The sequence below is a fragment of the Pelobates fuscus genome, chromosome 3 (assembly GCF_036172605.1).
Source record: "Pelobates fuscus isolate aPelFus1 chromosome 3, aPelFus1.pri, whole genome shotgun sequence".
Taxonomy (NCBI): domain Eukaryota; kingdom Metazoa; phylum Chordata; class Amphibia; order Anura; family Pelobatidae; genus Pelobates; species Pelobates fuscus.
The window spans coordinates 380,679,960-380,697,749 of record NC_086319.1 but is presented as its reverse complement, the minus strand read 5'-3'; the positions used below and the strand labels follow the sequence as shown (position 1 = coordinate 380,697,749).

The 17,790-nt window shown below is 41.6% G+C and overlaps 1 protein-coding gene across 1 annotated transcript in view; it reads right to left on the bottom strand.

Annotated features, from left to right (window-relative positions):
* Window positions 1-253: 253 nt before the first annotated feature.
* RAB3D (RAB3D, member RAS oncogene family) overlaps window positions 254-17,790 on the bottom strand; it is a 40,555-nt gene continuing 23,018 nt past the window's right edge. The window contains exons 2-5 of the mRNA XM_063449566.1: window positions 4,650-4,877; window positions 2,709-2,827; window positions 1,645-1,769; window positions 254-1,098 (exon numbers count right to left, since the gene is read on the bottom strand). Of these exons, the coding sequence (XP_063305636.1) occupies window positions 920-1,098; window positions 1,645-1,769; window positions 2,709-2,827; window positions 4,650-4,877 (651 nt within the window). The 3' untranslated portion in view covers window positions 254-919. The remainder of the gene's footprint in view (window positions 1,099-1,644; window positions 1,770-2,708; window positions 2,828-4,649; window positions 4,878-17,790) is intronic.

Sequence of the window (17,790 nt, the reverse complement as noted above, 5' to 3'; positions counted from 1 at the left end):
TGACTTCACTCTGGTTAATCAGGAAATACATCCTTCTTCCACTGGTATTTTTAGAATGTACCTTTAAATGACATCTGATAGAGAGTCCTCAGGACACTTACCTCTTACCAAGTCATAATACAGAGTCATAAGGACACATACCTCTTACTAACTCCTAATATACAGACACCAGTACACACCGCTCTCATCAGACCACACTGATCTTTCCTTCTCACACAGACACAGCGACTTTGCATAATAAAAGGAAACATCCTTTTATTTAAAATGTAAACATTTTAATTATTAAGCCATGAAGGAACAGGAACGGAATGTCGTGACATACAGACGGACCTGTGTTTACGAGGAAGTGACATCGCCCTTATTCTTCATGGAGAGTCTGTCCCATTTACAGAGCACTTTGTGTTTAGCTCATTAGAGAGGGCATGCACAACTGTACAAAAGCATGCAGAGCAGAGTTTTGCATGCCCCCCTGCAAGGCAGTTGGAGTGGTATCATGTTCAAGGGCACAGTGGGCTTGACTTTGGCACTTTGTGGGAAGAAGATAACCCTCTGGCATCATTAAACACCATTTCTACCATTATGGTGCCACAGGGTACAATGGTATCAAGTTTAGAGCTGCGTTGGCCGCATAGAATGAGTTACACCAATCCCTTGGAGATCCTGTTGGCAGTCTCCTAGGGGGGGTTCTGTCCATGTAACAATGGGTGTGCTGAGGGATATTTCTGTAACAGTGTCAGTCTCATCTTTCACAGGAGTAGTCATGATCAATATTATACGAGCAGTCACCCTTCCTGTGTTGCAGTTGTCGGAATCAGCCAAGAGAGGATGCACTGACTTGTAAGAAAAACAGCCAAGGAGCTTGGTATAGAGCAGGACTCGCATCCCCTGGCATGGCACATTGGCTAATGTGGACATCTGTCTAACAGGAGCAATTGCTTTGCTCCTTGGGGGCATTCTCACTGAGATTGGCGTTCCCGCTTTGAACTGGTCCATTCTCCAAGCTCTCGTTCATCTTTTCACAGATAACATCCACCAAGCGTTCGAATACTTGCTTGACGTTGATGTTCTCCTTTGCGCTGGCTTCAAAAAACTCAAACCCTAAGAGGAAGAAAGAATAAAAGGATATTATTAGTTATTGTAATGAGCAGGGCCAAAATACATCCTGGATTTTCACCACCATTAGTATTGGATGGACGCACTACAAGATGAATAGTAATTAGAATTTTATATGTAACCTGATATGACCAAGGACTTGGGACCTCGAGCTGTGAATCCATTAGGGCAACGACAGAATGAAAAATTAAATCTCTATGTAAGCAAATTTTTTTTTTTTTTTTTTATATGTTCTTTCAAGAATGACTGTTAATAAACTTCTTGATCTTTGTGAGGCCAGTTGTGTAAGACCTGCATGAGTCACACTATACAAAGAGGAGGGGCAGCAGCATCTACAACTGTGATAGGATGTATTGTAAAACAATATATTGCACATACAATTACATTGCATTCAAGTCATTTTAGTGAAGCAATATTTTTAAAAAGGCCATGGATCCTGCGGCATCCCACTATGTGTCCAGCATTCAGGTGGACGGGTTCCCTTTAGAGATTTCAAATCCCCATGTTATAATGGACATTAGCTTATCATACCCAATTCCTCAGCCAACCGACGTCCATCTTCAGCAGGGATCACTCTGTCATCTTCCAGGTCACATTTGTTCCCCACCAGCAGGACCTGTGCATTGTCCCAGGAGTAGGTCTTGATTTGTGTTGCCCTGGAAGGAGAATGTATATATATATATATATCTTAGTGAATACACAGCTTTAGATAATCTGCAACACAACAAAACATCTCCACAATAAGGATTCTTTTGTTACATCCACTATAAGATAACATAATAGCTACAGACACCTACCAAAATACTGGTTTACTAAACTATTACTTGAAACCAGTTCCACAAGGACAGTGGTGTCCACCAAAAGGTGAATAGCAGATAAGTATTCACTCCTGGTAACACCATGCTAATCTCTAATAGTGACTCCAGGACAAGATTAATCATGATTAGATACCATGCATAAGCCGATCTTCAGCCCCATCCCAATAAATCCATCCTACGACGGACACTGCCTATTGCAAAACGCCTCTACTACAGCATATTAGAGCACACCACTTTTCCTTGCGTCTATCCAACATCTATGGTTTATGGAGTACGCAATCCTGTTCCTTCAGGGTGGGGGGGGGGGGGGGGGGGGGGGAGGGGGATGATTGGTAAATAAGTTGTAGAATATTCCATTTTGGGTTAAACATTTTGTGCATGCATTTCACACTCCGGTATGATTGATCATGGGTGGCATATATTGTTGCAAGGTTTTTTCTATTTATAAATTTCTATGGGAATGACCATATAGGGCTATTCAAACGGTCAATAAGAATATTGTATCAGTAGCATTGACACTGTAATGATAATGTCTTATTGTACACCCACGTTTGAGTTGTGTGTATATATAGAATGTTATACATGTAAGAAGAGACACAGAACATGACGGGCAGAGTACCTCCACCTAACACTCAGAATGGCTTTAAAAGAAAAGCCAAGTAAATCTGATATTTGTTGAGTGCCACAGAAGAACATATGTATATATAAGCCAAGGTGAGCCAAGTTTTCCAGAAAAAAAAAAAAATAATTTATATATGCGTATGAATTATTATTTACCAGTCCTGCACAGCATTGAATGAATCCACGTTGGTTATATCATACATGAGCAGGAAACCCATTGCGCCACGGTAATATGCAGTGGTGATTGTGCGGTACCGCTCCTGGCCAGCTGTATCCTGTATAGAAAATAAACACTGATTAGGATCCAGTGGGATGGACCCTTTAATCCACTAAACATGTCACTGTCATTAATGGGACAATATAGTCACCAGAATAACTACAGCTTATTGTATTTGTTCTGGTGAGTAGAAACATTCCCTTCAGACTTTTTGCAGTAAACATTGTCTTTTCAGAGAAAATGCAGTTTTTACATTACAGCCTAGTGATGACGCCACTGGCCACTCCTCAGATGGTGGCTGCTAGAAGTGCTTCCTGGGGCAGTGCTTCACACTGTGCATCACTGCCATTTAGTGTCTCCTCCCTCTGCATGCAGACACTGAACTTTTCTCATAGAGATGCATTGATTCAATACATCTCTACGAGGAGATGCTGATTGGCCAGCGCTGTGCTGGCTCTGAACCCGAGCTGCCTCCTTGACAGTCTCAGACAATCGAATGGGAAAGCTATGTGATTGGCTCAGAACAACACTTCTGATGATGTCAGCCAAGGAGACAGATCAGGGACAGAGCCAGCAGCAAGGGGATTTCGGGGGGGGGGCAGATAGTCTTTTTTTTTAATAATTCTTTATTTTCTCGTGCAATTGGTTACAAACACGCCTGCAGCGCCACGATAGCAGCTGCTGGCAATTCCGATTCAAACGTTGACATATTTAAACAGTTGCACATTTTATAATTATGAGGTATAACAGGCTAACAGTAGTTAAATCAGCTATAAAAAAAAAAGAGGTACACATGTTGGAGCAAAGTGTCGGTGGCAGATAGCCTTTTTGTTTGTATTCCTGACCCTATAGTGTTCCTTTAAGTTACTGTGCTCTCCAGTGGAATGAAATTTTAACTTACTAAACAGGTCACTGTGCACCCAGTGGGACTGACCCTTTAACCCACTAAAAAGGTCCCTGACATTAGGTTACTGAGCTCCCCAGTAAGTTTGTTTACCGTATATACTCGAGTATAAGTCGAGTTTTTCAGCACATTTTTTGTGCTGAAAAACCCCAACTCGACTTATACTCGAGTCAATGTCTGTATTATGGCAATTTACATTGCCATAATATAGACAATGGGGCTGTGCAGGAGGGGGGCTGGCAGGAAGCTCTTACTTACTTCTCCTGCAGCTCCCGTCAGCTCCCTTCTCCTCCGCACCGGTCCGGTCAGCTCCCTCTGCAAGTCACAGTGTAAGTCTCGCGAGAGCCGGGGGTGGTCATAGCACGGCTTTTGCGAGACTTACACTGGGAGCTGACAGGGTAGCTGACTGGACCGGCGCGGAGGAGAAGGGAGCTGCAGGAGAGGTAAGTTACAGCTCTGCCAGCCCCCCTCCTACACAGTGCACACCACTGGACCACCAGGGAGTGAGAGCCCCCACTCCCTGGCCAGCTAACAAGGGGGGGGACGAAAAAATTAATAAAAATTTAATAAAATATTAATAATTAAAAAAAAAACACTACTAAAAAAATACTAAAATAATAATTTAAAAAATAATAATAAAAATGCCCACCCCCCACCAAGGCTCTGCAACACATACACAAACACACACTGCACTCATACACACACACGCACTGCACTCATTATATAAACACACTGTAAATAAATATTCAATTAATATAATTTTTTTAGGATCCAATTTTATTTAGAAATTTACCAGTAGCTGCTGCATTTCCCACCCTAGTCTTATACTTATACTCGAGTCAATACGTTTTCCCAGTTTTTTGGGGTAAATTAGGGGCCTCGGCTTATATTCGGGTCGGCTTATACTCGAGTATATACGGTAATTCCTTTTTGTTTCAGGATTTTTAAGAACCCCAATCACACTTCAACTCCTTACCCAGATCTGCAGTTTGACTCTCTTCTCGTTCCTATAAACAGTTTTCACCTTGAAGTCTATGCCCACAGTGCTGACGAAGGCGGATGTGAAGGAATCATCGGCGTAGCGGAAGAGGAATGAGGTTTTACCCACACTGCTGTTACCGATGATGAGGAGTTTGAACATATAGTCAAAGCTTTGATCTGCAGCATCTTTCTGGTGCTGGCGGGTGTCATTTGCAGACGCCATCTGTGAAGTCAGAGTAAAAACATTTACAAACCCTTTCACATATGGACAGGTGATACCTAGAATACACAAACCAGCTACCAGGACAGGTATCACATAAACATCTACATTGTTATGATGCAGAATATTCGTTCAAAATTCTAAAAATGCAGTCACCATAGAAACACTTGCTTGTAATCAGCTGGTAAATTCCATTGGCAAGTACTCCAATTTTTAAACATTCCACCTGATTGTGACATTTTCACGAACTTCTCCCCCTGAGAAGTGCACACAGAAGGAAGGTGTTCCATTCCAAGAAGTTATACAACTACTCCAGCGTTTCCCAATTGGTGTTCCACGAAACCCTGGGGTTCCGACAAAATGTAGGGAAACAAAACGGCGGCGCGCACAGCAGTGAGCAGGGAGAAGGAATATGATGTTACTTCGGCATCACTAAAAGGTGCGCGATGGAGCTGTGCAGGAAGATCACTGCTCCCTCGCCGCCTGCACGCCAGCTCCCAAGCACAGCAGCCCCACTGGACTGCAGGGAAATAGAGACTGCGTGCCAGCACTCCCTAAGGTAGGGAGGCTGAGTGGAGTGGAATTTAAAAAGATAAATAAATTGTGTGTTTCTTTTAAGGAATTTGTATGTGTGTCAATGAGAGTGTATAAGTGTTTGCATTTGTGTCTGTCAAAGAGTATGTGTATGTGTCACTGTGTATCTGAGTGTGTGTGTATATATGTCAGTATGTGTGTGTATGTATGTGCCAGTGTATATCAGTGTGTGTGTGTATATATATATATATATATATATATATATATATATATATATATATATATATATATATATATATATATATATCGGAGTGTGTGTATATGACCATGTGTGTATCGGAGGGTGCTAGTGTGTGTATCTAAGTGTGTGCGTGTGTATTTGTGAGTCAAGATGTGTGTGTGTGTGTGTCAGTGTGCATGTGTATGTGTGTGTCTGTATCTGTGTGCCACTATGTGCCAGAAACACACACTGGCACATACTAACACAGATATATATATCTCAACACGAGATGCGCCAGCCCAAAATAGTTCCACGAAATCAGGCTTTGCAGTCTGTCTATTTCAGGAATATCAAATACACAGTTTTTATATACAAATAAGAGTTTGGGAATGTTTCCAGAGTATCTGTGGTTCGAATAATGTACTTACCGAATGCCGCTTCATTCGTGTAAATAGTGCCGAACATATTTGGGTATGGAAGTCTTAGCGGTGTCCAATTTTAGTTCCATACACTCTACAACCAAACACCGCTGCCTGTGTTCATGTCCCAGGATCCTGATGAAAGTCTGTGATACAGACTGAAACGTTGATTTTTATTTTGAGCTAATAAAAGCTAAGTTTTATTCATTCGACTTGGAAGTCCCTGGAGTGCTATCTTGTACTTTTGGCTGTATCTGTTTGCTGATAAGCACCGGGCAAGTACATCAAGGAAGGTGGAGTGCATATATATATATATATATATATATATATATATATATATATATATATATATATATATATATATATATATATATATATATATATATATATATATATATATATATATATATCATACACACACACACACACACACACACACACCTTAACCCCACTTCCCCCTCAACCAACATAGACTCCTGAAGCTCCCATATAATGCTATCCATATCCCACGATTCCTAGTGCGCAGGTGTACAGTAGGTATTATGGGATGCTACAACATTGTTGAAGGCATCCAACATCACTTGAAGCCTTTATTGCTATGCCAGCAGTATAGTACATGAAGAGGAAAACGTTATTTAGTATATTAAAATTTCCATTTATGTATTTGCTAGCATAATGGACACTATATTCTCTTTAAAGTGACATTACGGTATGTGGCTGAACTTTAATGATCCGGTGAAATAAGATATCCACCTATTGCCATGTTAGCTGAAGGTGGGTCTTCAATAAGAACAGAAAGACAGAAAAAGTCACTTACTCATCTGTTGTGATTAAGAGGTTAGGCATCTGACACTCACTGGAGCGGTTAGAATCTTACAGAATAAGTCACCTAGCTCAATATACAGATCAGTAGCCAGTGTTGTTTTTGGGGGCCGATACAAATATTCCTCCTCAGCACCCCAGTTTTAACAAAGGAGAGATTTTAGATATCAGCAGTCTGAGCTCCTTTATTTTCATGCTTGCTGTAAGACTGTCCCGATTTTTTATATCCTAAAGAAATGTGGACTTTTTTCTAAAGGTTTTACGGCAGACTAGAATTTATAAATAATTCCAGCAAATGCAATGTACGGTTTCTAACATTTGAAATGTTATTGTAACAAAACATATTCCTATAAAAACAGTCAGTTTTTTGGTCAGGAAAAAAAATAAATAAAAATTATAGAATTATATATTTATTAACTGACCAGTGGCCAAGCAACTTTTTCATGCAAGTTCCTTTCCTTTTGTCGCAGTCTATATCACAATATATACACAATAAATCCTATAACTTTACACACGGTCACATTATCTGATGGCCCAGACCTGGAGAGCACAGCCCACGTGCTTACTGTGTACCTGTTCATTTCAAAAGAAAGCAATAGCCCTAAATATGTATAGCTGGAAGCAGATAAAGGATAGGGGTGGTATGCTAGAAAAAATACAGGCACGTCAAGGGATTTAAAGTGGCTTAATAAATAAAAAATAAAAAAAAAGTTATAGCAAGCGTTAAAATACTTTGGCTGCCAGCGAGCTATAAAACAGACATTGATCTTTGCACATCCACACGGTTATCCGCAGACTATACTCCATGACAAGAGCTGATCAGACTGGAGAACTGCGCCAGCCAATCAGCAAGAGCGGAATAGCATGCGCATTGGATAGGGAAATGAGTAGACCAGATGGAACTATTTTTTTATCTACTGTTTGTACAGAGCTGTAGAATAGATTGCCACTGAACAAATAAAATGTAATTACCATGATTAGGAAAGATAATCCCCAGCTCCACCCGTTGTCTTAAGACACCTAGTCTGGTATACAGTTATAAATGCAATCATCAGTCTATCACGTACACAGCACTGTACAAACATTCACACAAGCTTCTCATTCTAAATACAAAGGATGCAGGATCAGTAGTTATAAAAATAAAAATAAATAAAAAAGAATACATATATCTATATTCTGTACCTGTAGGCTGTATGTTTACTAATGCAGCCGATATATGTATATATATATATATATATATATATATATATTTGTGTTAAGGGCTCCTGATAGTACAGAAGATACAAACACTGTTAGGTGTGGGATGGTATTACAAGAGCAAGTCGGTTGTGGTGTGCCGGAACCGACGATGAGGTAGACCTGTAAATAAAGAGGGCCCACCTAGAAGAAATGTAAGAAAAAGGAGTTGATAAAGAGGAGTGGGTGGGAGGGTGATGCAGCGCTGACCTCGGACGGTATGGAGCCAGGTAAGGGGTGTCCCTTAAGTAGGTAGAAGGTGAGTCATACGCCCCTCCCACAATTACAGGCCAAAAGGCCTTAATACTTGTGTTAAGGGCTCCTGATAGTACAGAAGATACAAACACTGTTAGGTGTGGGATGGTATTACAAGAGCAAGTCGGTTGTGGTGTGCCGGAACCGACGATGAGGTAGACCTGTAAATAAAGAGGGCAAAAGTAGAAAATCAAAATTTATTACGAAACGAGCAATATACATACTTTAACCAGACATATCTTGAAAGGCATCTCTAACTTCTTGTACTGGGTTAGGTGTGTATCTAGAGTATGCAGAGGACTTCCAGCGCTGTAGTGGCTGCTCCTAAGCGGAAGGAGTGGCCCGAATAGTTATTTGCTTTTAGGCCTAGTTGTGTAAGTAATGACCTGACGTGGGTCATGAAGGTGGTGGTAGTGAGTACCGAACCTTGTAGACAAAAGTGGTTGAGATGGTGATGCTTGTAAAACCTGGGTATATGTGTCCAGTAATGTGACGGGGCACCACTCGTTGTGGGTAGGATAGTATCTAACCTCTACCGGAGGTGCGTGTTGATTGGTTTTGGAGTGATGCAGAGGCAAGATATAGTAATCCATGTGTTTTGTTAAGTGTGAGTGAAGCAGAATGTGAGTGGACTGGGTTGTGTAGATGGCGGTAAATTCTCTTGGTCTTAAAACCCATAAAAAGCCATATAGATGGCGGTTTTAATAACAAGGTTTGTGTTGTTGGCAAAGGGTTTTAAATCTAGTAGTTTGGATAGATCTTTGAAAATATTGACGTCTATGGGTAGCCTTTGCGCAGTACGTGGGGGTTCGGATCTCTGAATACCCCTAAGGATATTTGTGATCTGGTAGGAGGACATGAAACTTGTGTTGATTGGTTTGTAATGTTAACATGTGATGTTGTATGCCTGTTAGATATAGCTTGATTGTGTTGTATGATAATTTGAGTTTGAGGTGGCAAAAAGGAAGCAAAACCCAACAAGGATGTCATAATGAAAGGTTGTGCGATATTGTGTGATGACAGAAATCTTTTGAATAGAAGGAAAGCCCTGTCATAGGTCTTCCGGGTATTGGCGGATAGCGCTAATTGTGACAATGTCCTGCTATGTTGCATTATAGCGTCTAGTCCATGACTAGTTGGTGGAAAGGTGGAGTGGTCGTGGCTGTGCGTGCAGCTGACGGAAGTATTTGTCGAAAAGCCTGTAAATTGAAACAAGACAAATGGTCAGCAGCCGTGTTGTATACACCTGGGACATGCACACAAAACAAGAAAAAATTGTGACACGCGGCCAGCCAGGTGAGTTTCCTCAAGAACCTCATAATGGTCAGTGATTTGGATCGACCTTTGTTTATGATGTGGTGCGTTGCTTGGTTGTCTGAGTAGCAACGTACTGACGAACCTGCCCATAGATGCCCCCATGTCACGGCAGCTGCCACAATGGGATATATCTCAAATAGAGCTGAAGTAGTTGGAAAAACTCTCCAGGTCCTGAACCTCTGGAGGCCAACTACCCCAAAGCCATTCATTCCCGTAAATTACTGCGAAACCTGTGGTAGACCCGCGTCTGACCAGATGGTAGGTGAAGAGTCAGACAATTCAGGGGGAAACATGCTTCTCCCATTCCAGGTGGTTAAAAGTTTCTCCACATAAGTAGGTCTGCCGTGGCCTGGGTATCCAGGGGTAACCTGTGTGCATCATGCTAAACAGTGGGAACATGTTTAGGAGTCGTGAGATGAAAGCCCGGCCTTGGGGTATAATGCGCATGGCAAAATTTAGTGACCCAAGTAGAGATGTAATTCTTGCGGTTGCAAGTACCGAGGTGTAAGTATAGGTTGATGTTGGTAAGAATGTTCTCTATATTGGTGTGTGGCAGGCTGGCTTGCTGGCTGTGGCTGAGTCTAGTATGATTCCTAGGAAAGTGATAACTGTATCTGGTCCTTCGGTTTTGGTGGGGGGAAACTGGGACGCCCACCTGTTTAAAAAAACTGATGGTTTCTATGAGGCTACTGGGTGGAGAAATATTCTCTTCGATCAGTAAGAAATCATCCAGTAGTGTATAACTGTAGGGCATCTGGCTACATTTAACAATAATCAGCATAGTGTTTCGGCGAATACGTCGAAAAAGGCCGGACTACTTTTGAACCAAACGTTAAACGTGAGAAAAAATAGTAGTGCCCGGCCCACTTAATGCCATGCAGGTGCCATAGTGTACGGTGGATAGGCAATAATTTGAAAGCATGTGTTATGTCAGTCTTGCTGAGCCGTGCTCCGACACCTGCCTGCATGATAGCCGTAATGGCGTGATTATTGGCAGAGGTGTGAGGTGCAGACAGATCGATGATAAATCTTTGTTTGTGGGAAGATTTCCCTTTATATCCGTTAAGTATTGCTTAGGGTACATTTTAATTGGACACATAGTTTTCGCCTGTGCTCTAAAGCATGTTTGAACATATATGCAATAACCTACATCCACTGTAATTACATGCACAGACATTGAAATTATTACATATTTGGGATTTTCCCAAAAACTTGATAGGACGACCCAGTTTATCTTTGGGCGTTTCCTCTGCTGAACCAGCGGAACCAGTGCCCTGTGAGGTAGTAGGTTCGTTTGCAGTGGTAGGACAAAATTGGCAGTATGGCCATGGAGGAGCAGTATGCACGGGCCGGTGTTCTCAAACCTGCAAAGTGTCTGCAGAAAATGACAGTATCAATCTCGCTCCAGTTGGACCTTGTCCCGTACTGTGAGAATGCGCCAGACACTTTGGAAAAATCCTAGGGGATGTACTGGCAGGCTAATTATGCCGGGTAAGGCGAAACCATTAATCTTGTTCTTTGGTGACAGGTGAGGCCCTGCTAGTTGCCAAGTGGCTATGAGAGGCTCTGTCTATGAGTTGGCGCGAGGGGTTATTGAGGCCACCCGTCGTAGTGGCAGGAATCGTAGGCCTCTCGGTGATAGTAAAAGAAAACAGGGGGAGGGAGTGACAGGTGAGGCCCTCTCTATAAATATTGCGAGGCGGCTAACTCACGTGTGGCCCGATGGCGTTTGCCTCCGAGACTTGGAGGCGGGGTGTTGGCCTCGCGGACCACTAAACGATAGGCAGAAATGCCAAGAAGGGAGATACCTATTTGGGCCTATACCCCTAACTTGCCAGTACTCTATGGCCTAGAAGAATGAAACGTATGTGAACTACAGCGTGAGCAGGCTTACGTACCTGGTAGTATGTATAAAGTTTTGAGAATCGACAGGTATGAAAACCTGGATAAACCTAAAAAGGGATAGAGTGAGAATGGATCCCGTGAGACCTGTGTAATCTGTATAGGCTGGGATTATGGCTTCTAGCAGTATGTGTGGGAGGTGTAAAAGTCTATGAGTAGGATAGTGACATGACTGCCCATGCTTGGTGACAAGCGTTATGCTGAGTCCGATACCTGGCAGCAGGGGATTGGCCGTGTAATGTGTATATATGGAAGGTGATCAGATGATATGCATGTCACTAAACTGATCTGGGAATGTAAGGGGCTTTTATTTTTTTTTATTTTTTTTTTAATTCTTTATTTTTGTAGTGCATGTTATAACAAAAGAGCTTGCACAGCCACGACAGCAAGGGCAAGTACAATAATGACAGTAGAGACAGACATCATCATGGCAGTTGTGAAACAGCACAACATTTTTTAAGTAAATGAGATCTATATGTTTACAGTGTATGTTCTTGTTTAGTTTAAGTGTGTTAGTAAAATTAATATAACAGGCTAGTTCCACATGTCTAGACAGGAAATCACGTTTACATGAATTAAAGAGGCTAGCTAGGCATGTGGGTAAAGTCTCAGTAAAGTGTCGCTGTACGCAGTATTGTTGCATGAGTGAGGAGTCACAGATCTGGGTCACTGTCATAGGTCTGCAGTACGAAGGAGAATAACAATGCTAAACACAAATCTAGTTAAGTAGAAGATGACAGTGGGTTACATGTAAGGTTAGCGTGGAGCTCCTCTAATAAGTGTTAAACAGTAGCTTGAACTAAATAATACGTTTTAAACAGTAGCTTGAACTAAATAATAAGTTTTAAACAGTAGTTGAACCAGGTGGGTGGCTATATATATCATGAGGGAAACTATCTGGTGAGACCGTTCTATAGTCTAACACGTTTTTCTGCTCGACACATTTTAAACTGCAGTATGTTATGTTAAGTACATGTGTCTGCACAATTGGGATGGAGTGAACTAACGCCACAACAACGTATATAAAGATCAGTACACGTTAGACAGTGGCATGAGAATATGCACATTTGAGTTTTTTATCCCGCTTAACTAAACATTTATAACATCTAAGTGAAAGTATAGGAGGCAAATAATAATAAAAAACAAACGATTTTTAAAGCTCAATATTGCTGAATTGGTCATTCTAATGCAGCTAGCACTTTACATCAGATTACCTACCATCTAAATTATTTCTCTAGCTTCTAATGGAGCTGCTATATTTTTACAAGCTAGTTTTGTAACTGGGCTTCACGCGGATTGTAGATTAGCTAACTAGGCTGTATGATCATTGCCTTAGGTTGCTGCATATTTGTAAATAGTTAAGCACACATGTCGACTGGACAGGATAAGCAGTATGTCAAAATAAGAGTCATAATTTTAAACTAAAAGTCATAATAGTAGGTAACGTAACTGAGGCTAAGGCATAGATTAATATTTCTTCCTTTTTTCCGTCTTTTTCCCTTAAAAAAAAAAAAAAGGTTATCAATCACTTATGGTCTAAGCTAACATACAGCTGAGATATTGGAAAAAACATATACGCTTTCATGCTGTTATATTTTTATGCCGCTGAGCCAGCAGTCTTGCTTCGGTGTCCCTGTTCAGTGACTTGTCTTGTCCTGCAGCCATGTCTCAGAGTCCAAAAATTTAGCCGATGCCCTTGCTAGGCTTCTGTATGACATACGTGTAGTGTCCATTGCGTTGAGCCGTGTCTCGAGTGTTGCCTTTCTGAGCCCATCTTACGGTGCCTCGAGGCCTGTTGCCCTCACGCTGGAAGTCGGCTCTGATTGTACCTCGTGGGGTGAGCAGCCGCACAGACCCTCTTGCTGCCGCAATGACGGTGTTGAGTTGGGTTCTGTTACACTGGTTCTGATTGCCCGCACATGGGGCTTGTGTGGTAGTCCCAGGTTTGCGTGTTAGCAGGTAGGGACGTACGTCAGGTGGACATGGCGTCCTTTCTCGCCGGGAGGACTGCTGGAGTCTGCGTTGCCGGATCGCCGCTTTGGAGGCTCGGGGTATGCACCTGTAGTGGCTGCGTCGTGCCGCCGGTCTGATCCATGAGGCCACTAGTGTTTCTGCCTGGCGGTATGTTGATCCCCGGCTGTGCAGCATGTCCCATAGCCTGGTGCAGAGCCAGTCAAGGTTGTCATGTTGCGGTGTAAGTGGATTGGGGTGGGTGCTCCGTTTTTGAGGTCTGTGCCAGGCGGCCATTTTGGTAGAGCTCTGGTGGCCTGAAGACCCTGCATGCTGTATCGTTCGATTGTCCGCTGTTTGGTCTGATCGATTGGTCCAGCGGGGACCGGGATATCCCCCACCGGTCCAAAGGGGGGGGGGGTAGTCCGCTGTGCTGTCGCTTAATTGCCCCGGCGCCGAGGGGAGCGCCCGTCTTCCCCCAGGCCCAGTAGGCCGCAGACTCATCTTTGCTTTCCCAGGTCCGGCGGGCCCCGGGGTGGTGTCTTTCTGGTTTGCGATGTCCCCCAAATATGAGAGGTGCACCCTCGAGGTTCCTTGGGCCTTATGGCCGCTGTAATTTTCCCTTTTTCAGCCCGTCGAGCAGGAGCACACTTCAGACGCGTCTGCTCGTCTCGGTGTCCAGGCTCCGCCCCCTGTAAGGGGCTTTTAATGTGAAAATGACAATATGCAGAATCATAAATGTTGCTGTAAAGTGACGTATGAATGTAAGAACCAGAACGTGTGATTCAAAACCGAAAGTCTTGTGAGACGTATATGCCGTGTTCTTGAATACTCGTGTTACGTCGTCTGAGTGTGTCAAGAAAAGGCCTGAGTTTGTAAATGCCATGTGAAATTATGTGAAATGACAATCTATGCAGAAAATGTTGTGACGTATGAGAGGTTGAACCAAGCGTGTGATTCAACCCGAAACCCTCTGTGGAAGGTAGGACCGTGTTCTTATATACTCGTGGTATTGCGTATGAGTATGATAAGAAATGGCCTGAATAGTTAGTGCCATGTAATCGTAGTGTACATGGTTGTAATAACATCTCCATTATACTCTTAGAAAATAGGACTGTGTCCTTGAGCTTGTGGTATGTGTACGAGCATGACAGAAAAAGGAGCCGTAATGTAGGCTAACCATAACTGTTGTATAACAGGATGTTATACTAATATATCCTAATTTAATAATATATCTGAGCCCTCACTTAAGTATAATTTATAACACATGAATAGGGAGGATATGCTTAAACATCATATGTATATAAAATACAGTCTGTGTGTGTGTGTGTGTATGTATAAAATAGATGAAGTATCAATATGAAAATATATATACAGAGGTACTTAATAAAAGACTAAAATTAAACTTATTTACCAGGATAATTGCCAAGTACAGAAAATTTTATAAGGATAAATAGAAACATGGTAACATACTGTGAATACTGAATAAGGATGCATACGATTGCTACATACACGGTACCTAGGTTTCCGGAAACCAGAGGGTTAATTCGCCTGTGACTTGGCCGTAAAGTAAGGCCGTGAAAAATCGTGACGCCGTGGGAAGTGATCCGGGCGACGGACTTACGTTTTTGAAGACCTGAGGACTCAATCAACAATGAAGACCGGGTTTTTGTGCGTGGCTGGCCGGGAGGAAAGACCTGAAAGGAGTTCCTGGACACCGCTAACACCAACGAAACGCAGAGTTTCCCCGAAAGCAAGATGGCGCCGTCCGTGAACCGGAAGTGGATTCAGGATGCAGCGCTGACCTCGGACGGTATGGAGCCAGGTAAGGGGTGTCCCTTAAGTAGGTAGAAGGTGAGTCATACGCCCCTCCCACAATTACAGGCCAAAAGGCCTTAATACATATAATTTTTTTTATAGATGTTGCTAAATCAAATACTAATCTAAGTAAATAACACAGATTTTTGTTGGTGGGCAAACATTACACAGATACACTGCCAAGCCAGGGGCACTGTAAGCACCAGAACAGCTTATTGCAGAGAGTATTTACCCAACCTTATCTCCTTCCTCAAGTTAACAAGTCACTTATACCTATCTTGGCCCTTTTCCTGGAAAAGCTGTATATGTCTGACCTCTTAGCCTGTTTATGCTGATATGTCTCTAGTGCTTGGCACTCTTCCCAGCACGTTGATACCATACTGCTCCTGATCCAGCATGTACCAGACTCTACATGTCATATCTCTAGTGCTTGGCGCTCTTCCTCTACTATTTCTAACAATTCACCTAATGCCCTTCTTCCTGACTGTCCATTATGTTTTATTTCTTTTTCTTTTTTTTTTTTTAGCATTTGTCGCCATTTCCTGAGGTTTTTGTTGGTGAACTAACAATAAGCTCCTTGGCCCTAAATTAGTAGGTTTTATTAAAAACAAAACAAAAAAAAAACCCCACAATAATTAGCAATAAAGCTATTGTTGTTTTACATGGATTAGTTTTGGTGGGTTAAAAGGAAGAGGCAAGGTGTAATATCGGACAGAAGGTCAACCATAAAGTTATGATGGGTTTATAGGATAGAAATATTCACAATTCAAAACAAATGGCAACATGTTATACATAGAATAGAAGACGTATTACTCGAAAAGATGATATTCAGGTTTTGACTCGAGTCATGTGCTAACCAGCCACAAATAAAATATTCATAAGATGCAATAATGTGCGTTGCTGCTTATTTCCTTATTTGGTTTTTTTTTTTACCTACATAGAGACTATAAAAATACGAATCATGGGAAATTTTTTAAGAAAAACCAATACTACATTAAAAAAAAAAACAAAAAAAAAAAAAAACACATTTTAGATTTTAAAAAGAGATTAACAAACATGCTAAAATACATACACATTATTTTCTCTATTCGGGTTCATGGTTTTATTCCCCTCTCGGCTGTTGCCATGGGGCTGGTTTAGACTGATACGATCCATTCTGATCTAAAATGCACACGTGTGGGCTGCATTGGCAAAAACACAGGCTGCCATGTATATTTCAGTTATTACAGCCCCAGATCGTGCATTTTTATTCTAAGCCCCCTATTTAAACAGTGGGGTGGTCACATAAGGCCACAGGTTAGTCAGCAAAGCTTGCCATTGTTGAAGTATGACAGATTAGTCAATGGTCCCACCCTTTCTAAATAAACTGGAAAAGTGATCAGTAATATGTACGTATGTTTAAACCACTCCTGTAACCCGTACTAGGAGAGCGAGACTATCTGAGAGCCAGTTAGTCCTCTCTGCCCGTCTGTTCCAATGCTGGCTAGATCGTTTTTGCCAGGGACTCAGATTACCCACATGGTATTCATTTTGAAACCCATTGTTGAATTGTAGTTTTGCGTATGCATTTTAAAATTGAATACGGCAGATATTAATACAAAATCTTAAAAACAAACCCTTCACTAGGCTTTTCACACCACTAAAAGGATCTACTTTGCAATAAATGTGGTGTTCAAGGATGGCTGGCAAAGAGGGCAGAGGTGCAATTGCCCCCTGGACCACTAATATAGAGAGGAATATGGGCTACTGCCTCACAGTACTATTCTAAACATAATTTTGTAACTATTATTTTATCAGTATTAGAATTCTTGAATTATTAGTTTAAAATCAATAAAAAAAAATTAAAAAATAAAAAAGGAAGAAAGGATAGGACGTACTCATTCCAATCACTGGGGTTATTGGGTCCCAACACAGGGGTTAGGAAGCACGGCAATTTAAGACAGTCTTTTATCTACAGCATGCGTTAGCGGATTTCCCAGATAGATCATATGATGGAAAGGGGTTTTACTTTTCAATTCCTATATTCTATGTACTTTAACTGGGCTTCATTTTACTAAAGAAACAAGTGACTTTAGTGGTTTGGAAACACTCTTATAAACACAATTTCCCAGCTGGACCCTTCTGTTGCTTTTCATCTCCTTCCTATAATATTGTAAAGCGCTATGGAATATGTTGGTGCTATATAAATAGTAATATTATTATTATTATAAATAACGTTTGCATTCTACAAAACTTGGTCTTGTAACCTGCAAAATACAAATAATCTGCCTCCGGGTGTACATGTAGATATCAGGACATGTGCCAGGTATAGTCAAAATTGTGTATTTTTAAATAAACAACCATAGTTTTATATATGAATGCTTCGTACCCAGAGAAAGAATGACTCCACACATAATCCATTGAACACCCAGTGTGTTCGGTATCAGGAATATGTGAAGAATCT